This window comes from Micromonas commoda, chromosome 7 (assembly GCF_000090985.2).
Source record: "Micromonas commoda chromosome 7, complete sequence".
NCBI lineage: Eukaryota > Viridiplantae > Chlorophyta > Mamiellophyceae > Mamiellales > Mamiellaceae > Micromonas > Micromonas commoda.
The window spans coordinates 208,936-234,452 of NC_013044.1; the positions used below are offsets into that span (position 1 = coordinate 208,936).

General features: G+C 66.3%; 13 protein-coding genes across 13 annotated transcripts; 4 read left to right on the top strand and 9 right to left on the bottom strand.

Moving 5' to 3' along the window:
- Positions 1 to 56: 56 nt before the first annotated feature.
- Positions 57 to 2,027, bottom strand: MICPUN_59810 (predicted protein; the record flags this gene model as incomplete). Its single annotated transcript, XM_002503775.1, has 2 exons — positions 57 to 941; positions 1,056 to 2,027. The coding sequence occupies 2 exons, from the start codon at positions 2,025 to 2,027 to the stop codon at positions 57 to 59; spliced, it is 1,857 nt and encodes a 618-aa protein (XP_002503821.1).
- A 208-nt stretch (positions 2,028 to 2,235) lies between these two features.
- Positions 2,236 to 3,069, bottom strand: MICPUN_59811 (predicted protein; the record flags this gene model as incomplete). Its single annotated transcript, XM_002503776.1, has 2 exons — positions 2,236 to 2,886; positions 3,028 to 3,069. The coding sequence occupies 2 exons, from the start codon at positions 3,067 to 3,069 to the stop codon at positions 2,236 to 2,238; spliced, it is 693 nt and encodes a 230-aa protein (XP_002503822.1).
- A 397-nt stretch (positions 3,070 to 3,466) lies between these two features.
- On the top strand, positions 3,467 to 4,867 carry MICPUN_59812 (predicted protein; the record flags this gene model as incomplete). Its single annotated transcript, XM_002503420.1, has 1 exon — positions 3,467 to 4,867. The coding sequence occupies one exon, from the start codon at positions 3,467 to 3,469 to the stop codon at positions 4,865 to 4,867; it is 1,401 nt and encodes a 466-aa protein (XP_002503466.1).
- Positions 4,851 to 5,759, bottom strand: MICPUN_59813 (hypothetical protein; the record flags this gene model as incomplete). Its single annotated transcript, XM_002503777.1, has 2 exons — positions 4,851 to 4,989; positions 5,030 to 5,759. The coding sequence occupies 2 exons, from the start codon at positions 5,757 to 5,759 to the stop codon at positions 4,937 to 4,939; spliced, it is 783 nt and encodes a 260-aa protein (XP_002503823.1). The 3' UTR covers positions 4,851 to 4,936.
- Positions 5,760 to 6,116: 357 nt separating this feature from the next.
- MICPUN_59814 (predicted protein) lies at positions 6,117 to 6,416 on the bottom strand (the record flags this gene model as incomplete). Its single annotated transcript, XM_002503778.1, has 2 exons — positions 6,117 to 6,216; positions 6,340 to 6,416. The coding sequence occupies 2 exons, from the start codon at positions 6,414 to 6,416 to the stop codon at positions 6,117 to 6,119; spliced, it is 177 nt and encodes a 58-aa protein (XP_002503824.1).
- Positions 6,417 to 6,736: 320 nt separating this feature from the next.
- Positions 6,737 to 10,623, bottom strand: MICPUN_97627 (predicted protein; the record flags this gene model as incomplete). The annotated part of the gene is made up of 6 exons (XM_002503779.1): positions 6,737 to 7,493; positions 7,539 to 8,524; positions 8,612 to 9,466; positions 9,554 to 10,199; positions 10,354 to 10,430; positions 10,600 to 10,623. 6 exons carry the CDS (start codon positions 10,621 to 10,623, stop codon positions 6,737 to 6,739), a joined length of 3,345 nt encoding a protein of 1,114 aa, XP_002503825.1.
- A 345-nt stretch (positions 10,624 to 10,968) lies between these two features.
- Positions 10,969 to 13,110, top strand: ODA9 (dynein, 78 kDa intermediate chain, flagellar outer arm; the record flags this gene model as incomplete). Its single annotated transcript, XM_002503421.1, has 1 exon — positions 10,969 to 13,110. The coding sequence occupies one exon, from the start codon at positions 10,969 to 10,971 to the stop codon at positions 13,108 to 13,110; it is 2,142 nt and encodes a 713-aa protein (XP_002503467.1).
- Positions 13,111 to 13,352: 242 nt separating this feature from the next.
- On the bottom strand, positions 13,353 to 14,286 carry MICPUN_59817 (predicted protein; the record flags this gene model as incomplete). Its single annotated transcript, XM_002503780.1, has 2 exons — positions 13,353 to 13,862; positions 14,041 to 14,286. 2 exons carry the CDS (start codon positions 14,284 to 14,286, stop codon positions 13,353 to 13,355), a joined length of 756 nt encoding a protein of 251 aa, XP_002503826.1.
- Positions 14,287 to 14,653: 367 nt separating this feature from the next.
- On the top strand, positions 14,654 to 16,153 carry MICPUN_59818 (predicted protein; the record flags this gene model as incomplete). The annotated part of the gene is made up of 1 exon (XM_002503422.1): positions 14,654 to 16,153. The coding sequence occupies one exon, from the start codon at positions 14,654 to 14,656 to the stop codon at positions 16,151 to 16,153; it is 1,500 nt and encodes a 499-aa protein (XP_002503468.1).
- Positions 16,154 to 16,537: 384 nt separating this feature from the next.
- On the top strand, positions 16,538 to 17,630 carry MICPUN_59819 (predicted protein). Its single transcript, XM_002503423.1, has one exon. The coding sequence runs from the start codon at positions 16,551 to 16,553 to the stop codon at positions 17,538 to 17,540; it is 990 nt and encodes a 329-aa protein (XP_002503469.1). The 5' UTR covers positions 16,538 to 16,550; the 3' UTR covers positions 17,541 to 17,630.
- Positions 17,586 to 18,746, bottom strand: MICPUN_59820 (predicted protein; the record flags this gene model as incomplete). The annotated part of the gene is made up of 1 exon (XM_002503781.1): positions 17,586 to 18,746. One exon carries the CDS (start codon positions 18,744 to 18,746, stop codon positions 17,736 to 17,738), a length of 1,011 nt encoding a protein of 336 aa, XP_002503827.1. The 3' UTR covers positions 17,586 to 17,735.
- A 489-nt stretch (positions 18,747 to 19,235) lies between these two features.
- MICPUN_101327 (predicted protein) lies at positions 19,236 to 20,701 on the bottom strand (the record flags this gene model as incomplete). The annotated part of the gene is made up of 2 exons (XM_002503782.1): positions 19,236 to 20,519; positions 20,600 to 20,701. The coding sequence occupies 2 exons, from the start codon at positions 20,699 to 20,701 to the stop codon at positions 19,236 to 19,238; spliced, it is 1,386 nt and encodes a 461-aa protein (XP_002503828.1).
- Positions 20,702 to 20,939: 238 nt separating this feature from the next.
- On the bottom strand, positions 20,940 to 25,367 carry MICPUN_59822 (response regulator receiver/WD40 domain fusion protein; the record flags this gene model as incomplete). The annotated part of the gene is made up of 2 exons (XM_002503783.1): positions 20,940 to 25,081; positions 25,265 to 25,367. The coding sequence occupies 2 exons, from the start codon at positions 25,365 to 25,367 to the stop codon at positions 20,940 to 20,942; spliced, it is 4,245 nt and encodes a 1,414-aa protein (XP_002503829.1).
- Between the last annotated feature and the right edge of the window lie 150 nt (positions 25,368 to 25,517).

Here is a 25,517-nt window from a genome sequence, read left to right on the forward strand (position 1 = left end):
CTCGGATAGAAGACGCGGGCGGAGTCGGTCAAATCCGGCGGGGATTGCGACGGCGATCACTCGGTGTCCCCGAACCACTTGTCCTCGTCGTCCCGGAAATTGGGCTGCAGCACGCAGTCTATGGTGTGTACCACCCCGTCGACGCACACGAAGTCCACCTGCCGCAGCCTGCATCCGTTGACGTAAAGCTTCTGACCCAGCACGTGGTTCAAGTAATTCGCGTGGCGCCGCCCGCTCCATCCAAAACTTTCCACAAACAACTCCTTGCCTTCGAACGTCCGCAACGTCCGCGCATTGTGCGTCGAGAGCTGACCGCTGGTGAGCCTCGCGGGCACGAAGTGGTACAGCAGCGTCTCCTGCAGACCAGGATATCCAGGGTTCACCACCCGCTCCGCCTCGGTGTCTATGAAAAACGACGGGCTCGACGCCATGAACTTCACAAACGCGGTGTTGGTGGGGGCAAACACGGTGAGGGGATTCTCCGCGCTGGCCTGGTTGACGGCCCTCAGCAAGCCCCCGCCGGTGAGCGCCTGCTCGAAGATGGACAGCTCGAACCTCTCGACGATGACCTGCGCCACGGTTCGTCCGCTCGGCAGCGGTTGCGGCGAGGGCGGGAAGAGCACGCAGTCCACGGCGTGGATTACCCCGTTGCTCGCCACCACGTCCATCGAGTGGCGACGCAAGTCGCACCCGTCCACGTAGTACATCTTCCGAAACATGGTCTGGAACGTCTCAATCTCCAAACCCTCCGTCATCATGGCCCTGACCGCGACCGGATCCGCGCCGGATTGTAGCGCCGCTCGAACAGATCTGGCGACGTTCGGGGCGGACATGTGCATCGTGGGTATCTTTTTTCCGAAGAACATCGACTCGGAGAACACCTCGCCCCTGTGCACGTGGTGCATTATCACCTCGGTCAGCGAGGGATCCTCGAACACGTCCTGCAGAGTAGACAGAGAGAGGACGCGAGTGTCAATCCTCGGGGTAGTTCGTCCGGCGGCAAATCCCGGCGGTCAACCGGTTCAGTGTCGGAGAGAGGGCGCGGGTCACGAAACACTCGCCTCCTTTGTCACCCCCAGTGACACCAGCGCACTGTACCACGCCCGATTCGTCGGCGCAAACACTGTAAACGGCCCAGCCGATTGGAACAAACCCTTGAGCCCGACGGCGACGATTGCGTCGGCGAAGAATCCAAACTGAAAGTCCGCGACGTCGTCGTTGAGCTTGTCCCACACCGTTGGCAGCCCCGGCGGCTTCCGCCGGACGGGGTCGCTCGGCGACGGCGGCGCGCCCACGTACTGCGCGATGGTCTGCGGCGCGGGTGGCGGGATCGAGAGTTGCGGCGCGGCGCCCGGTGTGCCGATCGGCGGGGGCGGCTTTGGCGCCGGGGGCGGGGGCGTCAGCGGCGCGAGCGGCGTCGCGGGAGCGTCTGGAAGTTCCGGAAACGACGGGAGCGGGGGTAGGTCCACGATGAACTGCTCGGACGCCGGCGAGGGTGGAAAATTTCCGGGAGCGCCCGCGCCGACGCGCGGGGGCGAGTTTGGAGCTCTCGGGAACGCCGGGGCTGGCGGAAAAGGGGGAAAGGCCCCAGGCTGCTGCTGCTGCTGCTGCTGCTGCTGGAGGATGTTCACCTCCCTCTCCCCGAGCGACGGCGACGCGTCGTTCCCGCACGCGTTCCCTTCCGTCAGCGCGCGCCCGCACCGGGCAGACGCGAACGACCTGAAGAAGTCCAGCCCCCGCTCGCCTATGACGTCTCGCACCGCGCGCACCACGCCTTCGTCGCAGAAGCACCTCGCGTCCTCCGCCGTCCCCAGCGCGGCGCAGCACCGCTCCGGCGTGCCCTGCGCGTCCGTGTTGCACGCGCCCGCGATGCCGGCGAAGACGAACACGCGGCAGTCGACCGCCCCGTCCTGGCGCGGGTCGAAGTGCGCAACCTGCGCGCGTGGGTCGACTCCCGCGGGTGTCCGAGCCGCGCCGGGGGACGGGGCGGCGAGGGCGATCGCGGCGGCGAGGAGCGGGACGATCATCGCGCGAGACGGGCGCATGGACGTCGGTGCCGCGGGGACGTCGCGCGCGGGGCGGTGACCTCGGCCGCGCGCGTGTCCTCGGAGGTGCAAAAAACCAAACAGAAAGGCACCACCAAAGGAAACCAAAAGAAGCTTTTGGTAACGACGAGCGTCGTTCGAAACTACCTTCGTCGGTGTGTGTGTAGCTAAAACTCTTAAACGAGGACGTCTACTTCGAGAGCCAGTATATGAGCGTGAACGCGGTGCATATCGCGACGACCGTCGCCAGCACCATGGTATCCTTGCTCCGTTTCCTCCGGATGGCTTGCAGAAGATTGTTCACCATCGGGAACCTCGACCCGATGGCGTCCAGGTTACGGTTGACGTTCTGGAAGATTTCCCGTTGATTCACCAGCGCCGCCGCGGTCGCCTGCGCCTGCCCGATGACGTCGTCCACCTTGGACGTGCCGCTCATGATCGTTCCCCGCTCGCGCATCAGCTGCGACCCCGCGCTGGAGTCCCCAAAGTGATCGGACGAGCTCAGCCCGCCGCCCGCGCGCCCGCCGCCCAGGAGTTCGGCGCTCTCCCTGCTCTGCTGCACCGCGTTCTTGGCGCGCCTGAGCTCGTGCTGGTACTCGGCGAGGATGTCCTTGTGCCTGGCGAGCGTGTGCGCGCGCGTATCCCCGACGCCGCCCTTCACCGCCCCCGCCATCGCGGTGCTCACGTCCGCCAGTCTCTGCAGCAGCGCATCGAGGTCCGCAGTCTGCGCGTCGAGGGAGTCGCCCGCGAGGAGCGCGTCGCTGACGTCGACGCCGGCCGTGCTCACCGCCCTCTGAAGCGTCGCGAGCTTGCCGTCGATCTCCGTCTCCAGCTTCCGAGCCTGCGTTGGTCGGGAAGGGGAGAGGAGGCGAGGTGAGGAGCGGGTGAGATCCGAGGCGAATTGTGTGGGTGCCCGCGTCGTCAGCGCGGTCTCGCGGGATGGAGGCTACGAAGGCGCGTCGGCGGGCGAACGGGTGCGTACCTCGCGGCGCAGTTCCTCCCAGGCACCCGAGGGCACCGACATCTGGCTGCTGACTCCCGCCCCTTGCGAGTATTGCATAGCGCGGGCGGTACTGACCGCGCCCTCGCGGCTTCCTTTCCAATCAACGGCAAAGTTCGTCTCCACACGGCAGCCGAGGTCGAGAGCGGACTGGTTTTATCCAACCCGGCCACTTCGTCGCGCGCACATGCCCGTCGTCGCGGCATCGTCCGCGGTATCGATCGTCGCGCGCGCCGGACTCGCATCCGCGACCGGCCGCGGCGTCTCCCGCGCGCGCGCCCCGCGCCTCAAACCCTCCGCCGCGGCCGACACACGCGGCGTCGTCGTCGCGCGATCGACCGCCTTCTCGAGCGTCCCGTCGCCCCGTCGTCGCACCGCGTCTTCCTCCCCGTCCGCGTTCGCCTCGCGCTCCGTTCGCGAGATGACCGCCGTCAACGCCGCCGCCGTCGTCTCGTCGTCCTCCTCCGCCGCCGCGGATGACGCGCTCTTCCTCGGCCTCGACTTTGGCACCTCCGGCGCGCGCGCCACCGTCGTGGACAACGCCGGCGACGTCGTGACGGAGACGACCGCCAGGTACCCTCCCATCGTCGACGGCGGCAAGGGGGGCGACGGGGTGCCGGAAGGGGGATGGGCGGAGGCGTGGCGCGGCGCGCTCTGGTCCCTCCTCGATCAACTCGACGCCGGCGTCCGCGCGCGCGTCGCCGCGGTGGCGGTGGACGGCACCTCCGGCACCGTCCTCATCGTCGACCGAAAATCCGGCGAGCCGGTCTATCCGCCCATGCTCTACAACGAGAAGCGCGGGGACGCCATGGATTTCGTGTGCGCCGTCGCGCCCGAGGGACACACCGTACGGAGCCCCACGAGCGCGCTGTGCAAGCTGCACAGCTGGTGGGTTTCCAACGGCGAGCGCGGGGAGGGCGAGTACGCACTCTTGCACCACGCCGATTGGGTCGCTTCTTTACTCCACGGCGTGCCTCACGGCGAGACGGACCAAAACAACGCCCTCAAGCTCGGGTTCGACCCGGGCTTGGGCCCGAACGGTGATTACCCGGCGTGGATGAAGTCTCTGCCGTACGCGCCCATGCTCCCGGGAAACGTGCGAGCGCCGGGCACGAAAGTTGCGGACGTGAAAACGGAAAGGGCGAGGTCGGTTTTGACAAATCCGAGTGGGTGCGTCGTCGTGGCTGGCACCACGGATTCCATCGCCGCTTTCGTCGCCGCGAGGTGCACCACCCCGGGGGACGCGGTGACCAGCCTCGGGAGCTCGCTCGCGCTGAAGCTCGTGAGCACGGTACGGGTGGACGACAGCGCCAAGGGGGTGTACTCGCACAGGCTTTGCGGGTCGTGGCTGGTGGGCGGGAGCAGCAACCTCGGCGGGTGGCTGCTCCGGTCGAACTTTTCCGACGACGAGCTCGTGGCGTTGACGGACAAGATCGACCTCGAGGACGTTGGGAAGGAGAGTTCGGTGCCGGACTACTACCCCGGGGTGCTCATGGGTTTTGGGATGACGGTGAAGGAGGCGACGGACGCGCTGTCGCCGAGACCCGACGCGGATGAGGACTTTTTGCGCGCCATCCTCGGCTCCGTCGCCGGCGTGGAGGCGCGATCGTATCGCGAGATGGCGTCGATGGGCGCGTCGAACGTGGCGCGGGTGTTCACCGCGGGCGGGGGCGCGAAGAACCCAAAGTGGAGCACGATTCGGTCGAGGGCCATGGGCGGGATACCGGTGGCGGCGTCGGAATTCGCGGAGGCGAGTTACGGGTCGGCGCTGCTCGCGAGGATGGGTCACTACGAACTCCCAACCTACGTCCCCGAGGAGTGACTCTTATTATCTATAACACTTATTACTTGCTCTTCTCCTTGCCGGTGCCGTACGGGTTCATCCATTTGTTCAGCCGATCCATGATCCCCGCGCTCGGCGGTCCCGCGCTCCCGTCCGCGGGTCTCTCGAGCAACACGACGTCCTCGAAAGGGTTGAGCTTACCCTTGGCCTCGCGGATCTGCTCCTCCGTCACCTTCTTCTCGTCGTCCCGTGCCCTGTACCCGTACTCGACGTTGCCGAAGCACGGCGCTCGCATCAGCGCGGGGTACATCTTGAAGCCAGCCTTCTTCATCGCGTCCTCCGCTTTCCACATCTCCGGGACGATCATCCAGTCCTGCTTCACCGCCATGGGGCCGACGGGGAACCACTGGTTGGGTCCCTTGGCGCGGATGAAGCACTCGTAGACGATGGCGCCCTCCTCGAGCATGGCGTCGTACTTGGCGGACGCCGCGAGCTCAGCCTCGGTCGGCGGCATCTCCACCTTCTTCTCGCCGGACGGAGCCTTGCGGCGCTTGGGCTTCTGCATCTGCGCCTGCTTGGGCTTCTTGGCCGCCTTCTTGGCCTGCTTGGCGGCGAGCTTGGCGGCCTGGGTCTTGGACATGCCGCCGGGAGTCGGAGCAGCGTCGAGAGAGGGCGCGGGAGCCGAGGAGAACTCCTCGGGACCCGCCGCGGTGACCAACGTCGGTGTTCGCCCGGGATTCGGCCCGGAGAGCGATCGCGGCGCGAGTGGCGCGGCGACGCGGGAGGAGAGGGCGGCGGCGCGTGGAGCGCGGACCGGAGCGCGGGCCGGCACGATCGTGGTCGTCATCGCGAGCATCGTGTCGGGAGTATCGGCAACGGCGTCGTGGGGCCGGCGACAAGTGGCATGGAAAAAGGAGAGGGTGCCGGCCATTTATCGGCTTGAGGATGGGACACGTCACGTGCCTGATCCGTCCAGTCAACAGTCAACCGACCCTCGAAAAGCGTCGAAACCAACTCGGAATTTTTTTGGCGGAAACGGACTTTGCTTCGTCCGCGGCGAGGCCGTGGCGCGCGCGGTTGGCGGCGACGGTGGCGAGACGGGAGACGAGATTCGGAGAGCCGGGCGCGTCGTTACATCCACGCTTCGTCCGTTGCGATTACAATGTACTATACTTTCTATCGCGACTGTCCGACTGCCGCCTCATGAGCTGATGAGGTCGGGGGCTCGACGCGGGGACGGACTCATTGTCAAAGATCGAAGGTGGTGGTGAAGGGGAGAAAGGTTCGGTTAGGCGAACGTCTTCTGGGAGCCGGATTCCTTTCGGCCCTCGCGCTTGGCGTCGTTCTTTGCCTTCTTATCCGCGGCCTTGCCGGGGTTAGCCTTGGCCCTGCGCGGACGCACGGAGCGGGGAAGGTCAGGACGCGTTTTGGGGGAGGGAACGGCCAAAGCGCGTTTGGGTTCGGGGTGAAAAACGATGGCGGAAGGAGGGGGGAAGCGGCGCGCGACTCACTTGTTATCCTGCTTGATTTTCTTCTTCTCGGCGTCGGTGAGCTTGTCCTTCTTGACGGGGGCGTTCTTGATGGGCATGGTGGTGGGCTAAGGGGGTTTGGTTGGTTGCTAGCGCGTGCGATTGTGAGGAGGATCGAACGCGGAGGCCGAACTTGCGGAAATCAAAACGCAGAAAATAACGCAAAATTGAGAAATCGAAATACGAGTCTTTTACACCAAACACATCGACAGTTCCTGACTGGATCGCATGCGATTCGCGTGGGAAACACCCACCCGACATGAAAAATCGGAACGGGACCTCCAGATTCTTTTCCCGAACGAAAAGTCGTGGAGACGCCGCGGAACAACGCCGCGTGGACCAGTGTCGGCATACAACGCGTTTAATCCGCTAAAACATCTCAGTGCGTGAGCCGCTGCAGGTCCTCCACCCTGCGCGTCAGCTCATCGACGCTCAGCTTCACCGCCGCCGCCACCTCCCGGGCCTTCTCCGGCCTCAGGTCCAAGAACGACTCGATGAGGTCGCCGTCGACAAAGCCCCGGGCGCCGTCCTTGGCCCTGTGCCTGTGCTCGTTCTGAAAACTCCTCCACGCGTCGTGGCTCAAGCCCCCAACGCCGCTCACCGTCTTGTTCAGCGCCGCCTGAAGCGCGCTCAGGAACTCGAACTGCTCCCGGGGCAGCGTGGCCAGCACGCCGATGACGCCGCTGACGGTGCCGAATAAAAGCGTGGGGACGTCGGCGTTTTCCTGGTCGGGCAGCCGCATGACCAGCGACCCGCGTCGGAACCGGTTGACAAACTCGCCGACGTGGTACTCCCCCACAACCTCCAGCCGGCTCCGTTCCTCGTCCGTCGCGGCGTCCGACTGCCTGCGCAGGGTGAAGAGGTTAAAGTTATTCTCCGCGCCGAGATACGTGTCGTCGTCGAGGATGTCAACCGCCGTCATCCAGTTGGCGTTGTAGTCCCTCGCTCGCTCCTCGATGACCGACTCCTCCGGCTTGTACGCCAGCAGCGACACCGACTTCATCAAGTCACCGACGACGATGAACTCGCCGCGGACCGCCACGTACAGCGCCACGATGTGACCGTGGTGGGAGCACTCCTTCGCGAGTTCGTACGTCGATCCGCCGGCTCCGTCGGCCCCGACCGGATCCCCCCCGCTCTTATCCCCGCCCCCCCCAACCCCGCCGCCCCTCGATACCCACCGAAAGAGCTCAACCTTGCTGTTGATGCCCGCCAGCAGCTTACCGTTGAACGCGTTGAGGTTGTACACCGCGCCCTTCACCTCCTTCTCCGCGACGAGCTGAAGCTTTCCGTCCTCGGCGCGAAACACCAAGATTCGACCCCGCGTCGGCTCGGGCTCCTCGGGCAAACTGTACCCGGTGCCCACGACGTAATAAACCCTCGGGTCGTCGGCGAACGCGCAGGATATGACGCTCGAGTCCTGCTCGTCGGGTTCCAGCCGAAACTTGCACAGCGTCTCGAACGTGACGTCGTCGAACAATCGCACAAAGTAGCCGTTTTCGTCGAAATTTTCCGTCAGCGCCGCGTATGTTCGAGTCTCCGGCTGATGCGCGATGCGTCTCGGCTGCTCGCCCAGTGGGACGGTGCGTATGTGGAGCTTCTGTATGTCGTCGATGCCGCCGATGGTGAGATCCGACTCGGACGCGAGCGCGAGGGAGTCCGGGAAGGCGTCGCAGTTGAAGGGACACGCGTGGAGCACCTCCCTCAGGTTGACGTTGGAGTAGATGAGCTTCCCGTTGTTGCCGTAAATCACCGTCGGGCGGTCGCTTCCGGCGAAGACGTGCGTCGCGCCCTTGCTCCTGAACGTGCGCAGGGTGATGGGCTGCGTGCCCAGGCTCAGAGATTTGCCGTCCCTCAGCGTGCCAGCCTCGGGGTCGACGCCGAAGGTGTGAAGCGCCCCGTCGCCGAGGCCGGCGAGCAGGTGGGGCGTCCCCTCGAAGGAGCAGAGCAGCACCGCGCGGGGAATGACGCCGCCCCCGCCGCCGCCCAGCGGCGACGTCGTCACGAGCCGCAGATCCGGCATGGTCAGGAGGAAGACCTCCGCGGTCCACGTGCCCACCGCGCACAGCCGTGCGGCGGCGTCGCCGGGGTCCGAGAGGGGGGTACAGTCCAGGCACGCAATCTCCTTACCGTCGAGGGACGCCGACGCCGTCTCGCGGATGAGCGCCTGGGCACCCCCCTGGGCACCCCCCTGGGCACCCCCCTGGGCACCCCCCGCGCCGTCCACGTCCATGGCGTCGCCACCGACACCGACGGCGGACCCCAGCGCGAGGGAATACAGCGAACCCCCCGTCGTCGCCACCAGCGCCTGAGTCCTGTTAGCCGAAGCCACCGACACCGTCGCGCCCCCGGGTGGCGACCACGTCGCTCTCGGCTCGCCGTCCGCCGCGTTCACCAGCCTCACGCCCGACGCCACGCACTGCACGACGAAACCCCCGTCCACGTTACACACGCACAGCGTCTGTTCGTTCGCGGAGAAGCCGCGAAACTCGCACTCGGCGAGCTCGTCGTCGTCGTCTATGGCCAGTATGCGAGTCTCGCCAGCGAAGGACACGACGAGGTGGGTATCCGACGGATGCGTCGACGCGTCGCCTCGGCGAAGGCTCCAGCATCCCTTGACGCCCGGGAGCTCGATGGCGGCGCGTTCGTGGATGCCGACGCCGTTTCGGACGACCCGGAGGGACCCATCCTTATTCACCCCCGAGCACGTCACCACCTGCCCTTGCCCGTGTCGATCCAAGTCGACGACGGCGAAATCCACGATGGGGCCCAGGTTCGTGAACGACTCCAGGCACTCGACGTAGGTCAGGCCGTCGGGGGTGGCCGGGACTTGGTCTGCGGCGCACCTCACGGGCTGCGCGTGTAAACGCACGAGCTGCGAGTCCCCGTACGCGCTTCCCACGTACACCACGCCGTTGTCCAGGTACGACAGCGTCGACGCGATGGACGTTTGCCCGAGCGACTCTAGCTTCAACGCGTGCACCCTCCGCCTGTCGTGGACGAGCACGAGGAGGTGGAGCATGCCGGTGCTGTCGCTGAGCAGGTACCGGGACCCGTCCGCGTCGACCACCCCGTGCGCCATCACGTTGACGCTCTTCGTCGCGATAGCCTTGACGATCATCCCGGTTTGTTGGTGGTTGCCACCCGCCGGCGCCGGTTGGTGGTGGTGGTGGTTCCCCCCGTCTCCATCGCCCACCCCGCCCGCCCCGTTCCCGCCGTCTTTGTTCAGGTAGACGATCACGCTCTCGCCCACGACGATCGCCCCGCCCAGGGGCGCCGGGACCGGGATGATCAGCGACGATCCGCCCTCCACGTCACTTTGCGACCACGGCCCGTCTCGAAGCGTCTTCTCTTTCACGTCCACCTCGTACGTCTTGACGTGCCTCGCCTCCTTCGTGTCCTCGTACAGGACGCATATCGTCGGCGTGGCACACCCGTGCATGAACTTTACGTCCACGACGTTGAGCTCCTCGAGTCTCACGTCGAACGCTTCGCGCAGCTGACCGGCGCGATCCATGGGGACGACTTTGAACAGTCCGTCGTACGCCTGCGAACCGATGAGTCGGCATTCCGGGTCCACCTCGCCGATCAGCCCGTGCTCGCACGGGCGCCCGATGGTGTTGCTCAGGTCCCCCATCGCGCGAGTGGCGATGGCGCCGCTCGTCTGATCGTACGCGAGCACGCAGAACATCAGGCGCTCCGTGGCGACGTAGAGGAGCTGGCGCTTCTCACCCGCGGGCCTGTAGAGTTTCATGACTGCGATCCTGCCGTACACCGGGACGTCGTGCATGGGCTGCAGGCCGTCGGGGGTGAGCATGTGGATCTCAATCCTCGTGCACTTACTGCGGGTCGGTGGGGTCGCGGAGGGCGGGGAAGCGGCGGGTGAGAAGGGGTCGGAAGCGCGCTTTTTGTTTTCGCGCGGGTCGGGTTGTTAAAGATTGCGCGGGGCCCGGGGGTTCTGGGCCGGGGGTTCGGGGGCGAGGGGTTGGTGCTCACGCGACGATGAGGTTGAGCTCGTTGTCGTGGGTGAAGTTACCGACGAGACTGTGCGTCACGCTCGTGGGCTTTTGCGCCTGCGAAGGGCGGGCGGGGATCCGGGACGGGTCAGATCGAGAGGTCGGCACAGCGGCGGTAGGGTTCATCGGCGTGGAAGATTTGTTCGCGCGCGCGCGGGTCGCGGCTGCCGCGCGCGCGGGGGGACGCTCGAGGACGTCGGGGTTTTTCGACGGCGATGAGACGTACCGTCACGACGTAGTTGTACGCCATCGCTGCTCCGATCCCCCTTCCGGCACTCGCCGTGGATCGTGGCGCGCGCGTGCTCTCCTCTGGTGACGACGCCCGGGGCGCGCGGGGGTGCCTCGAGCGGGCGGAGAGTTGGATTCAACTCTCACCAGCCTGCTCGAGCCCAAAAAAGGAACAGTGGACGATTTCCCCGTCCACCGCGCGGTCACAGATAGCGCGCGCGAGGAGCCCGCGACGCAGTAGACGCGAAGGTACCGACGGCGGCGGAGTCCCGGAGTGAACCCTAGCGCGGTGCGAGTCACGAGATGCCTCCCCGCAAGGTCCGTGACGCCCCGAACCCCGCCTTCCGGCCCCACCGTCGCACGCTAAATGCGGGTTTCCGTTTGGGCGACCAAGAAACCACCATCCCATCCGAGATTGACCCGCGAACTGACGACGCCCGCTTCTTCCGATCCATCCGCGCAGGCTCCCGAGAAGGATGGCGCCAAGCCCAAGGCCAAGAAGGACAAGGGCGAGAAGAAACCCAGCGCGCCCGCCGCGGATTTCGACGCCTTCGAGGAGGCCAAGACCGTGATCATCGTGCCCGCCAATCAGCTCGAGCTCACGCAGAAGGAGATGGACGAGGAGATCACCAAGCAGCTCACCGCGAACAACCCGAACGCTCCAGCCAACATCGCGCGGTACAACACCAAGGAGCGCGAGTACAAGTTCGAGCCCATGATCGATCAGCTCGTGATGCACTTCGCCTCGGACGGCTACCTCCTCCATCGAGATTCGGACGCCGCGAAGCAGCAGCTGCAGCTCGAGGCGATGGAAGCCGAGGCCATCGAGGAGTACGAGCGCGCGGTGGCCGGTCTGCCCAAGAAGAGGGCGCCGGGGGAGGAGGGCGAAGGCGGGGAAGGCGGGGACGACGGTGGCGACGCCGCGGACGACGACGACGACGACGCCGCCCGGGAACCCGTGGACGACTCCAAGGCGCTTCGCAATCAGTTCAACTTTTCCGAGCGCGCCGCGCAGACGGTGAACAACCCCACGCGGGAGCGGCAGTCCGCGACGGAGCCCCCGCCCTCGCAGCAGTTCACCGCGAGCGCCACGCAGTGGGAGATGTACGACGCGTACATGGAGGATCAGCTGCGCGTGGCGATCCAGAGGGACATGATGAAGAAGCAGAAGCAGAGGGAGAAGGAGGCTGAGGAGGCGGAGGAGGCGGGTGAGCCGCCGCCGAAGAAGAAGGAGGAGCCCAAGCCCCCGCCCAAGGAGAAAAAGCCGGAGATGATGGCGGGCGTGCCGATGACGCGCGCGGTTAAGGTCATGGAGCGCATGGTCAACCAGAACTCCTACGACGACATCGCTCAGGATTTCAAGTACTGGGAGGACCAGAGCGACCGCTTTCGAGAGGGCGAGGGCACGCTGCTGCCGCTGTGGAAGTTCTACAACGAACGCGCGAAGCGACGGCACGTCACCGCGATCGCGTGGAATCCGACGTACCACGACCTGTTCGCGGTCGGGTACGGATCCTTCGATTTCGTGAAGCAGATGAGCGGGCTGATCTGCTGCTATTCGCTGAAGAACCCCAGCCACCCCGAGTATACGTTCACCACGGATTCGGGCGTCATGTGCCTCGACTTCCACCCGCATCACCCCAGCCTGCTGGCGGTGGGACTGTACGACGGCAGCGTCATGGTGTACGACGTGCGGAACAAGGTTAACCGCCCCATTCGGCAGTGCACCGTCAAGACGGGCAAGCACACGGATCCGGTGTGGCAGGTGAAGTGGCAGGACCAGGACCTCAGCGAGCGCTCGCTCAACTTTTGCTCCGTGTCGTCCGACGGGCGGGTCACCACCTGGACCATGTCCAAGTCCGAGCTGGTGCACGAGGATCTGATGGAGCTCAAGCTCGTGACGGCGGATGCCGACGACGACGCCGACGCCCTCGGGTCGCTCGCGGGGGGGTGCTGCTTCGACTTCAACAAGGCGCAGGATCACCTCTTCGTCGTGGGAACGGAGGAGGGCCACGTGCACAAGTGCTCCAAGGCGTACAACTCGCAGTACCTGGAGACGTACGTCGGTCACAACATGGCGGTGTACAGCGTGCAGTGGAACCCGTTTCACCAGAAGGCTTTCCTCTCCGCGTCGGCGGATTGGAGCGTGAAGCTCTGGGAGCACAACTCGAGCCGACCGCTGATGAGCTTTGACCTGAACAACGCGGTGGGAGACGTGGCGTGGTCGCCGCTCAACTCCACCTCCTTCGCGGCGGTCACCAGCGACGGCAAAGTGCACGTGTACGACCTCGACGTCAACAAGCACGAGCCCATCTGCGAGCAGAAGATTGTGCGCAAGGCGAAGCTCACGAAGGTTGCGTTCAACCCCGAGCACCCGGTGCTGTTGGTCGGCGACGACAGGGGTTGCGTGACGTGTTTGAAGCTGTCGCCGAACCTGAGGAAGGGGGGCGCGGAGCCGGAGCGCATGGAGACGCTGGTGGATACCGCTCTGAAGGGTGAGCAAGCATGAGGCTTGCCCCGCGCTCGAACCCTCGATTATTCTAACCCCCAACTTTTAGAAGAGACTTAGTAGCGTCGTCGAGACCTTCACCAAACCCACCCGCGACGAACGAGAGCGTCTAAACTAAACGCACGGTCTTACAACAAAAGCATAAACGAGCAGCTACAGCTAAAGCCTCATCAAAACTCGCGTCACACGGCGGTCTTGTACGGCGACGCAACTACAAAAAATGGAAAAAAATCAGAAACCCGTCATCGCGCGGGCGCCGGCTCGCGCTCACCCGCGGGCTCCTCGTCCTCGCTCCCGCTCTTCTCCGCGACGGGCCATCCCGCGCCGGCGTCCGGGTCCGTGTCGTAGGCGCCGCCCGGCCTGTGCTCCGCGATGCCCTCCCTGATCCTGGCAACCTTGGAGATTGACGCGGAAAACGCGGACACCTTTCCCCTCGCGCCCCTGTACAGCTGGAAAAAAGGGAGCACCCTGACGCCCATGCCGCGGCAGAGGTCCTTGTTATCGTCGAACTCAATCTTGACGACCACGACGTCGTGCGCGTTCTCCTCGGCGATCTTGCAGAGCTTGGGATGCAGCGCCCTGCACGCCGCGCACCAGCGAGCGTAATAGTCAACCACCACGAGCTTGTCCGCGTTCGCCTGAAGCACCTGGAGGAGCTCATCCATGGAGTGCGCCTCCGTCATGTTGGACGCGTTGTTCTTCGTCCACCACGGGTCCGACTTCGTGTCCACCCTGCCGCCCATCGCGCGCGTCTGTTTGTGATGGCGGGGAAACGCGAACGGTCAGTCGGCGGCCGTCGGGAGGGACGCGACGCGGCGCGTTCGAAAAGCGCGGCAGGGTGGAGCCTCGAACCGGCGGCAGAGGGAAAAGCGAAAAAGTTGACGATAAGGCCCGGCGACGGGAGGGGGGACGGGTGCGGCGATGACGCACCGTGAGGTTGCGGGATGCCCTGCCGGAGTTTGTGGGACCGACGCTAACCGTTCGGAGAGCGCGCGCCTTCCCGAAGAAGCGTCGGTCACCGAGCGCCACCGAGTCCTTCCTCGCGGTGCAGGCCGGGGAGACATTCCTCGGCGTTCCCGAGGCGCCGCGCGCGAGTTTGGCGCCTCCGTCCGCGCGCGCGCGGCCGGCGCCCGCCGCGGGCGCGACCGCGTTCGAAACGACCGCGATGCCGTGCATTGCTGACGTCCCTCCGACGATGCCGACGAGGTAAACGCGTGCCACCCTCCGCGCGCGTCGCGTGTGGGGGAGCAGCCGCCAACGGACGCGTCTGCAGCGCAACGAGCGAGGGAAAATATCCCGCGGATTTGGCGGGTTCCAAACCGTCGCGCTGGCCCGAATTCGAACTTGACGACTTTCTCGCGACCCCGTCGAGGCGACCCTTTCACGCCAAAAAGGGTCACTGTCGTCACATAGGAAATAAACCCAGAATTACGGTTAACCGGCCGTATGGGCGACGACCCGGGAAAGGACGGTCTAACTTTTATCGAGGCATTATTGTCCTGGTTCGTCGGCAGCCCGCCCGGGCGTTGCACTTTCCGAGAGGATGGGCGGCGGGGGTGACGACGCGTGCGGTGCGACGTCTCAACCCCCGGTATGGTCCACGCGATGGGACAGCGGCGGCCGGATCGACTCGCACCGCATCTCCGTGGCGCCGATGCTCGAGTGCACCGACACCCACTTCCGCCGGGTGTGCAGGCTCGTCAGCCGCCGAGCGCACCTCTGGACGGAGATGGTCAACCAGGACGCGGTCGTCCACAGTTGGAGGTCCAAGCCCGAGATGCTCGCGTACGGCGACGAGGAGCACCCGCTCACGGTCCAGCTCGGCGGTGCATCCCCCGAGCGCCTCGCGCTCGCGGCGACCGTCTGCGACGCCGAGTACCGGTACGACGAGATCAACCTCAACTGCGGGTGCCCGTCTAATAGGGTGGTGAACAAGAAGGACGTCGCGACGTGCTTCGGGGCGGCGCTCATGCGGGACCCGACGCACGTGGGCGAGTGCCTCAGACGCATGCGCGAGGCCGTGGACGTCCCGGTCACCGTGAAGCACAGGCTCGGCGTGAGGCCCACGGAAAAGTCCCCAGACGACTCGATGGATTCGTACGCATTCGTCAGCGAATTCGTCGACGTCGTCAATCAGGCGTCGGGAGTTAAACACTTCATCGTGCACGCCAGAGCCGCGGTGCTCTCGGGTCTGTCCACCACGGGAAACAGGACGGTGCCGCCGCTGAGGCACGCCGAGGTTCACGCGCTGGCGGACGATTTCCCGTCACTCGGGTTCACGCTCAACGGCGGGATCGAGACGATGGACCAGGCGGCGGAGCATCTAGAGTCGGGGAAGCTGCGGGGGGTGATGCTGGGCAGGGCGGTGTACCGGAACCCCGCGGTGCTGGCGGAGGTGGACGCGAGGTTCTACGGGGACGAACCTCGTGAGGCGTTTCGAGAGCGTTACGCCGGCGAGGCGCGAGTCGCCGGGCGGTGGGACTCGGATGGGTTTGATGATTTCACGAATCGATTCGGCGGTGGGGGGGGCGACTCGGGTGGGAATCGAACGACGGAGGACGATCGTTTGGGTTCCCGGGGCTCGTTCTTCGCGCTGGGCGGTACCGACAGCGCCGCATGTGTCACCAGGCGGGACGTGCTGGAGAGGTACGCGGCGTACGGCGACGCGGTGTGCGCGATGAACCTTGACCACATGGTTAAATTTCCAAACGCGCTTCTCACCCCGCGGAGGCTCGCCAAGGCGGCGCTCGGGCTCGGCCACGGCGCGAGGGGCGGGGGCGCGTTTCGACGCGCGTGCGAGCGGGAGTTTGGGGAGTGGACGCGACGTTTAAAGGGAGGGGAGCCGCCGGAGAGACTGTCGTTTTCTGATCTCGTGCGAGACGCGAGTTCGGAGATGCACGCCGATGACCTCGACGCGCCGCTGGCCGCCAGCTGTGCGCCCGCGAGGGCGCACGGGGAGGCGCGATACGGGCGCGGGGCGGGGGGCGGCGGGGGGCGCGATGATGGAGCCGATGAGGGGGACGTGCACGCGCGCGAGCGGTAGCGAATAGGACGGCGTCGGGGGTGGTTGTATTCGACGGCGGCGCCGGTTGTGGGTTGAAAGTTTTTTCCGTCATCACGATGCCAGCGCCTCTCTCCCGCCCTACGCAAATCAGACCCCCCCCTTTGCTGTCGTTTCGGAGCTTCGATCTCGGGGTACTTTGTACCCCGAGATTGAATTTTACTTTCAAAACCATGGTCAATTTTGAAAGCAGCCGTGTTGTCAACTTGCATTTTGTCTATCAAATCACCTATCAAAGCCAAAACGACAGCTAAGGCGGGGGGCTGATTTGCGTAGCCCGTCCGCCTCCCGCCGAGCCATTAAAAAACTGGGCAACAACGATTCTGGATCCGCCGCACAGCGCAAGGCGCGCGGGCGAGGGTTCGGGTCGTCGATCGCCATGGGGCGCTTCAAGACCCAGCACAACGGGTACTCCCTCGCGTTCTCCCCCTTCGTCGAGGGCCGCGTCGCGGTCACGACGTCGCAAAACTTTGGGATCATCGGCAACGGCGTGCAGTACGTCCTGGAGCAGCGGGGCGGACCGGGGGCGCCGCTCGTGGAGGTGGCGCGTTTCGACGCCGCGGACGGGCTGTACGACTGCTGCTGGAGCGAGGAGAACGAGTCGGTGCTGGTGAGCGCGAGCGGCGACGGCAGCGTCAAGGTCTGGGACGTCGCCGCGCCCCCGCAGGCCAACCCGCTGCGATCGCTGGAGGAGCACACGCACGAGGTGTACGCGGTGCACTGGAACCAGGTGCGCAAGGATTGCTTCCTGAGCGCCTCGTGGGACGACACCGTGAAGCTGTGGTCCCTCGCCGGTCCCCCCGCCTCCCTCCGGACCTTCGCGGAGCACTCCTACTGCGTGTACGCCGCCGTCTGGTCGCCGCAGCACGCCGACATCTTCGCCACCGCATCCGGCGATTGCACCCTCAAGGTGTTCGACGCGAGGACGCAGTTCAGCACGCTCACGATCCCGGCGCACGAATACGAGATCCTGTGCTGCGACTGGAACAAGTACAACGATTGCGTCGTCGCCACCGGCAGCGTCGACAAGACGGTGAAGCTGTGGGACATCCGCTCGCCGAGGCGGGAGCTGGCGTGCATCGCGGGGCATCAGTACGCGGTGCGAAGGGTGCGTTGCGACCCGTGGAACGAATCCATCGTGTACACGTGTTCGTACGACATGACGGTGGCGATGTGGGACTACAAGACGCAATCAATGGGCGGTACGGTCGGTGGGGGCATCGCGGCGCCGTTGCGGCGGTGGGGGCATCACAGCGAATTCGCCGTCGGTCTCGACGCGAGCGTGTTGGCCGAGGGCGTGGTCGGCTCTTGCGGGTGGGACGAGCAAGTCGCGGTGTGGCACAGGGACACGGACCCGGCGATGATGTGAGTGGTGGAGCGGTGGGTGTGGTGGACGCGTGGACGGGTGTGGCGTAGTCGCGTTACTCTTACGTTTGATGACAAGTCTAGGAAACGAATCGTGTCGTGTGCTGATGGCGTGTGGGGGGAGAGGGCGTCCGTCACCCCCCGCGAAAATAAATTAGTTGCGCGCAAACAAGGCGATCAAATCTCTCTCCATCCTTACTTAGGCAAAGTCGCAGACGGGGGGGAACTTGCAGCCGGACTGCTGGATGATGGCGTTGGCGCCGTAGTTGCCCGCCCTGACGCACTTCTCCAGCTCGGCGCCCTTGACGTACTGCGACAGGAATCCGCCCACGAACGCGTCGCCCGCGCCGTTGGTGTCCACGAGCTTCTCTGGCGCGAGGGGAATGACGGGGAACTCGCCGAGGACTTTGCCGTCCTTGGCGACGATGGTGGGATCCATGCCCTGGGTGAAGACCACGAGTCGACCGGGCTTGGCGCCCTCCGCCTTGGGCAACTCGGACGCCTTGCACGCGATCTCCTTCACGTCCGTCGTGTCCCAACCCTCGGACTTGGCGAACGTCGCCGCCTCGGACTCGTTGCCGAATAGGACGTCGACGTACGGCATGCACTCCATCATCGCGGACTTGAAGGGGGGCACCTCCATGAGGAAGGGCGCGGAGAGGTTCATGGTGTACGTCTTACCAGACTCCGCGGCGTGCTTGGCCACCTTGAGCATGGAGTCCGGGGAGACGGTGAGGAAGAAGCCGGCGGAGTAGTAAAACTTGGCATCCTCCACGAGCTTCCAGTTCTCGGGTCGCTCGAGGTGCGCGATCTTGTAGTTGTTCGCGGCGTTGAGGGCGGCGCAGAGGGAGCGCTCGCCGCCGTTGACGAGGACGCCGCAGGTGCCCGTGGGGGTGGCCTCGTCGACCATGTAGTTGACGTGGACGCCCTCCGCCTCGCAGCACTTGACCATCTCGTCGGCAAAGGCATCCTTGCCGACGCAGCCCATGTACGCCGCGGACTTGGGGGCGCCCAGCATCCACTGCGCGACGCGGATGGAGTTCTGGGTGGCGCCGCCCGCGATGTACTCGACGTCGAAGTTCTTGACCATGTCGTCGTACATCGGCGCGTGCTTTTCCTCCGCGAGGACCGCGTTGTTGAGCTTGAGGTCGTACTTGTCGAGGAACTCCGTGGGCACCACAGCGGAGATGTCCAGGAGGGGGTTGCCCATGCCGAGGAGAACAGCCTGAGAGGGGACGGTCGGGACGTGGAAGGGTGAGCACGATCCGTGTCACGGTCGCGGGGGTCATACGGCCGCGTGCGATGCGCTCGCGCGTGGGCGGGCGACGCGATCGCGGCGGACGTAATCGGGCCGATCAGGAAAAGCGCCGACACGATCTATCCCCTTTGTTGTCAGCCGTCGATCGCGAGAGGGACGCGCGATGCCGGCCGTTCGGACGGCGCGGGGGGTTCGGGCTGGCGGTATCGTCGAGGCGCGGACGTACCATCTTGAGTGTGAGGTTTGTGTTGGGTTGGAAGGTGAAAGGCGTGCGGAGAGAGTGACGACGACGCCGATCGGACGGTTCACCCCTCGGCCCAGTCTCGTGCGTTTCCGGCCATAGAATTCGCCGAAGCATTCGCCGAGCGAGCCCACGGCGAACCAGTTTGGAAATCTCTCAAATGGCGTTAACCTTTTTACATTCCATTCACAGGGGAAAACTCAGTAAGGCCGGTGCCTGTCGTACCCTCCCCCGCCGCCTCCCCTGTATCCGCCGCGGTCCCCACCGCCGCCGTAGCCCCCTCCCCCGCCGCCGCCGTAGCCCCCTCCCCCGCCGCCGTAGCCCCCTCCCCCGCCGCCGCCGCGGTACCCCCCACCCCGGCCCCCGCCGCCGCGGCCGCCGTATCCCCCCCCGCCCCTGCCCCCGCCGCGACCGCCGCCGTATCCCCCGCCGCGACCGCCGTATCCCCCGCCGCCGCCGCCGCCGCCGCCCTCGTCCTCGGGCCTCTCCTTGGAGGTGGCGATGGACACCGACAGCTTACTCCCCTTCAGCTCGAACCCGTCGTAAAAACCCGGCGCGGATTGCGCCGCCATCGGATCGTCGTACTTGATGACGGCTTCGTCCTTCGGCTTGCCGGCTTCGTCTTTGTAGATCTTGACGGCGTGGGGCCACTGGTCGGGGAAACCGTGCCGCTGCCTGACGCGCGCGATGATCCCGATGCCGCCGAAGAGCTCCTTCAGGTCGTCCTCGTTCACCTTCTCCGGGTCGAACCCCTTGACGAAGATCCTGTTGCTGGTGTCCGAGAGACCAGCGGTGAGCCAACCCCCGGTAGCCGCCTTCTCCGCGTCTTTCAGAGCCTGCGACTTTGGCGCGTTGCACTTCTTGCAGGTTTTGCGCCAGGAGAAGTTGCTGTTGCCGCACCCGTCGCAGTTCCAGTCACCGCCGAGCTCCACCTTCGGGCCGTCGTCCCTTCGGTCCGAAGGCGGGGGCGCAGCTTGAGACGCTCCGCCGACGTGCGAGTAGCGGCATCGATCGCCCCACTTGCACGCGCCCCGAAGGAAATCGTTGCACACGCCGCGGGCGCCCGCGCCAGCCTCGACGACGGGACCGGCGTAGCCGCCGTACGCGGACGAGTCGGGCGGGGGCGGGGGTTGGTCCGTGGGCGGGGGCGGACGACCGCCCCCGTCGTAGCCTCCTCCCCCGCGACTGTCGCGACCGCCCCTGTCGTATCCGCCGCCCCTGTCGCGATCGTATCCGCCGCTCCTGTCGCGATCGTATCCGCCGCCGCCGCCGGATGGTGCGTAGCCGCCGGGCGGGCCAGGCGGGCCCCTGCCCCCGCCTCCTCCTCCGCCTCCCCTGCGATCCTCGCTGAAGTCTATGCGGCACGCGCGTCCCATGATGTCGGCGCCGTGCATCGTCTGCACCGCCGCCGCCGCCGCGGACGCGTCGGCGAAGGTGACGAAGCCGAAACCCCGGGACCTGCCGGTCTCCCTGTCGGTGATGACCTGACGGGGGAAGAGGGGAGAGGGACCGATCGGATTAGGGTTCATGTGGGAATTTTGGATTACCATCGATCGATGCGCACCTTGCAGTCGGTGATGTGGCCGAGGTGGCCGAGCGCGTCCGAGATTGCGCGCTCGTCGGCCTCGTAGGGCAGATTTCCGACCATGATGCGGTTACCCGACATGGCGAAAGGCTGGATATGTCGTAGGCCGCGCGGGCGTCCTCTGTGGCGCCAATATAATCCTCGTGCTGGAAAAACACGCTGACGCTGGCAGGCCGGGCAGGCGTCAGGCGAGTAAGAATTAGTGCTTCTCAGGCGTCGCGTGAGAGAGATTATTTGCTTCGTTGTTTCAACGTAACAGCGAGCTCCGTAGTTCGCTGGCTATACCAGTTCTGATTCTCTATCGAACGTTCACGTCGCATCACGGCGGCGCGGTCAACTCCATGATCTTCACCGCGCCGCACGAGTTGGCCGCCACGAGCATGCGCCCGCTCGGCGACCACGTCACCGAGCTCACGAAGAGACCCGGCTTGTCGCCGTCGCCGCCGCCCCCCCCCGCCGTCGCCGTCGTCGACTGAGCGCCGCCCGCCCCCGCGCCGTGGTTGGAGAACGCCGCCGTCACCGCGAGCGAATGCCTCGCGATCGGCGCGGGCACCGCCTTGGCGTACACGCAGACGGTGTTGTCCTCCGAACCCACCGCGATGTGACCCGCTGACGAGGCGGACATGCCGACGAAATTCTTGCGGTTGACGTGCCCGCGAAAGGTTCGCAGGCACGCCGGGTTACCGTCCCCGCTCTTGTCCCCGGCCCACAGCGTGGACGACGGGTCGCTCACCGCGAGCTGCGTGGGTCCCGCCATGGCGCCCAGGATGCCCCTCTTGACGTCCCAGAGCTTGAGCGTGTTATCCGTCGACGCCGAGGCTATCAAATCGCCGTCGAGCCACCTCACGTACGAAACCGCCTTCTTGTGACCCGTCAAGGACACCAGCGGGCGCAGCGTGTGACGCAGATCGTACGCCTTGATGCTGTAGTCCGCGGACCCGAACGCCACGACGTTGGCGCTGACGGGGGAGAAGTGCACGCAGCAGATGTTGGCGCGGTTTTGAATAACCGCGGTGGACTCCCTCTGGTTGATGGACCACACACGGCAGGTGCCGTCGTCGCTTCCGGAGACGAGTCTCGTGGGATCGAGCTTGGACCAGCTCGTGCTCCACACCCGCTTCTTGTGCTCGTGAAACGCGCTCCCAACCTCGCCTCGGTTCACGTCCCACAAACTCACCACCCCCTCGTAATCCGCCGTCGCGACCGTGTGCTTGATGTACGGATTCCAAGTCATCGACGAGAGCTTCGCGCTCGCCTTCATCTCCGCCACCGGGCAGTGCACGGCGGCGCCGCTGTTGATCAGCGGGTCCACCTCGAAGATTCGCAGGCGCTTGGAGATGCCCGCGGTGGCGATGTACTCCGCGTCCCTGTCCCAGCCCGTGCAGCAGATCATCTCCCCGAACGAGTGCACGTCCCCCAAAGACACGTCGGCTATCGTTCGCAGCGTCGTCTTGCGCGTCGCCTGCGAGAGGTCCTGGCCAAAGGCGTGGAGCGCCTGGCCGAGCGCCTGCGACGCCGCGGCCGCGGTCTCGGCGATCGCGCCCTGGCGACGCTTCTCGACGAGCGCGCGTTGCGCATCCTTTTCGGACGGCGGCGCGGGCTCTCCCTCCTCGGGCTCTCCACTCTCGGGCACTCCCCTCTCGGGTGACCCGGCGTTGGGTGACCCCTCGCCGGACGATCCGACCGCGTTCGCGATGGCGGCCTGGGCCTTCGTGTAGTTCCTCGCGATGGGCGCGATGGCCCGGGCGCAGGCGTCGAAGAAGTTCTCCTCGAGCGCCTCGAACTCGGCCTCGTCGAGCTCCTTGGCGACTCGGTGCGACTTGGCAACCGCGGCGGCGGCGTCGGGGCGCAAACCGCCACCCAGCCTGACGAGGTCCCCGGTGCTGAAACTGCGGTTGAAACTGCGGTTGAAAGACGCGCTGCGCAGGCTGGGGCGCCGTTGTCTGTCGCTGTCGTTGGATCCGGCGGTGTCCATGCTGGTGCGGGAGCTGTCGCGGCGCACGGCGAAGGGACCCGGGTTGGCAGCCGCCGCGGCTCGGGGCGACCCCGCCCCGGCGACGCCCCTGCCGTCGAACGATCTCTTGCGCTCGATGGACCGGCGCTGGGAGTCGACGCTCGGACGCCCGTCGACGCTGGTGCGCGGGGACGGGGCGGCGCCCTCGCTGGTGAAGGAAGGATGCCGGACGACCCCGCGCGTGCCGGGCTGATCGCCAACCTGACCCTGGGAAATCTCCGTCACGTCCAGCGATTGCCGCCGTTTCTTCATCGGTTGCAGCTTGGACAGGTGGTCGGGGACCCCCCCGACCGGCGCCGGCGTCTGCTGGGCGTGACCGCGGTTGAAGCTCTGCTGCCGGGGTATGTCCAGCGACGCTCCGCGGCGGATCGGTTGAGAGCCGTCGAAGCTGGGCCGTCGAAGCGGGCTCTGCCCGCGGTTGAAACTCGTTTGCCGCAGGTTGCCGAAACTCGTTTGCCGCAGGTTGCCGGCGGACCCGCCCCGCTGCCCGATGCCGTCGTCCGCTCCAACCTCCGTCTGCTCGCCGAGCTGGCGCAGCGCGTGCGCCAGCAGCGCGGACCGCACCTTGTGCCCCTGAACCTCCCGCAGCCTCGCCTCCTTGTGCGCGATCAAAAACGTTCGCAGAGTGGCGAGCTCGGTGAGACGCCGCTCCGTCGCGAGTCCCATCTCGCGTCGCGTCGGCCATCCGTTCTCCCTGTGCAGGACGTCCGCGTTCTCCTTGGCGTCCGCCTCCGCCTCCGCGATCTCCGCGGCGCGCTTGATGAGCTCGGTGACCTGCTTGGCGCTCGGCCTGTTGGTCGGGACGGGTTGCAGGAGCTGCCTGGCCACGGCGGATTCGTTCGGATCCGCGTCCAGCGCCGCGGCGCCGACGCCGTCGGGACGCAGCGTCGCGCCGAGGAGCTTCGCGACGTCGCCCATCGCGCCGGCAGCCACCTCCGGCCAGCACAGCTCCACCATGAGCACGCCGAGCCCGAAGCACTCGTGACGCCGGATGTCCACCGCGCGGGGGTCGCCAGACGCCAGGCGCATCTCCGGGGAATCGTACAGAAACTCGTTGGGGCAGACCGGAGGGGACGCCCGGGACGGACGCCCGGGTTTGATCTCGTCGTCCGCGTCGGCCTCGTCGTCGTCGTCGTCGTCGCTGTCCTCGTCGTCGGCTTCGATCGTCTCGGAGCCGTCCTCGGAGCCGTCCTCGTCGTACTCTCTGGACGCCCTGCGATTGCGCATGGTGGCCGCGCGCGTGGCGCGCCTGCCACCTTTTCCCGCGCTCATCCCCTCGCCGCCGCTCACCCCCTCGTCGACGCCAACCCCCTCGCCGCCGTTCCCTCGAGCCGCTCTCTCGGGCGACAAGGGGGGCGTAGGAGGGGCCAGCGACACGTCCCCTTGCGGCGAGATCACCAGCCTGCTCGGCAGCATGTGCCCGAGCACCATGCCGCCCTCGTGCTGCCTCGCCAGCAGCGCCGCGCATTTCCCGATGACGTGCAGGGAATCGCGCTTGTCCACGATCTGTCCCCTCGCGTTCTGGTCGTCGAGCCACTGCCTCAACGTCATGTGGTGCCCGTGCTCGAAGCCCTGAATGGGGGGCACCGACGCCAGCCTTCGCTTCGCCCCGGTCACCGGGCACGTCACCACCATCGGATCGGTGCTGGCCCTCGCCGCGCGCTCAGCCTCCTCCCGCCGCGCGTGCGCCTCGTCCCCCTCGTCCACATTTTCCATCTTTTTACCGCTAAACGGACACGCGCCGTCGGGGGTGAGCTGAAAGCCGACCCGCTTCGCCGTGGGTCCCTTGACCCCCCCCCTCCCGCCGCCGCCGCCGCCGCCTCCGCCGAACGGGCACCCGCCGCCGCCGTCGGTGTCCATCCCGGCGTCGTCCATGTACTGCGCGGCGGCGCGGCGACGCGCCTGCGCCCACGCCTCGTCGTCGTCGGCGATGCGCTCGTAGTACTCGCCGCCGGCTGTGCCCGCGGCAGCCGCTCTATCGCCGTCCATCTCCTCCCCGTCCGAGGAGTACTCCTCGTTCTCGGGCACCTGCGGCTCCATGTGGTCCTCGAACCCCCTGTGGTGCCCGTCCTCGAGCTCGTGCGCGCCGATGCCCGCGGCGTAGTCGTCCTCCACGACCTCGTGGCCATTCTCAAACTGGGGCACCATCTGGTACCTCTGCTTGCGTCGCCAGACGTGCGCCCACATGTGCTTGACCGCCTTCTTGGTGACGGGCTTGAGGAGGTAATCCTCGGCGCCGAGCCGTATGCAGTTCATGACGGTGTCCGCGTGCTCGTTCGAGGACATCATCACCACCGGCATCTCCTGGTAGAAGGGGTTGTTGCGAACGTAGTGCAAGAGCGTCGGGCCGTCGACGTCGGGCATCATGACGTCGGTGAGGAGGAGGTTGAACTGGGTGCCGCGCTCCAGGAGGGCCATCGCCTCCTCGCCGCTGCTCGCCGTGGTGACTGCGATGGATGGGGAGATGCGTTTGGGGATGGGAGGGTCAGTCGGAACGCCGTTCGGGCGCGCGCGGGGGGGGGGTCCACCGCGGTGGAAAAACCACGTCGACCGATTGCAGTGACGTCACGTGGTTCTTCGCGTCGACGCGCGATGACTCGCGCGCGCTCGGGGCGACTCTCGGGGCTCACCCTGGTAGTTGCACTTCTTGAGCATGCCCGCGACGAGGGTACGACACACCCTGTCGTCGTCCACGAGCAGCACGTGCACGTCCGCGGGCGAAGAGCTCGCCATCGTCGCGCGCCTCCCAGCGACGTCACTCGATTGCGAAAAAACAACCGCCGACTCGCGCGTCGACGGCGCCGCGCCGCGCGACGCCGCTCTCGCTTCGCTCGCTCCCGGAACGGCGCACCTCGCCGGGTGCCCGCCCCGTTCCCTACTCGA

Excerpts from the sequence above, each read along its gene's own strand:
- MICPUN_59819 (XM_002503423.1), top strand. The coding sequence starts at position 16,551 with ATGGGGCGCTTCAAGACCCAGCACAACGGGTACTCCCTCGCGTTCTCC.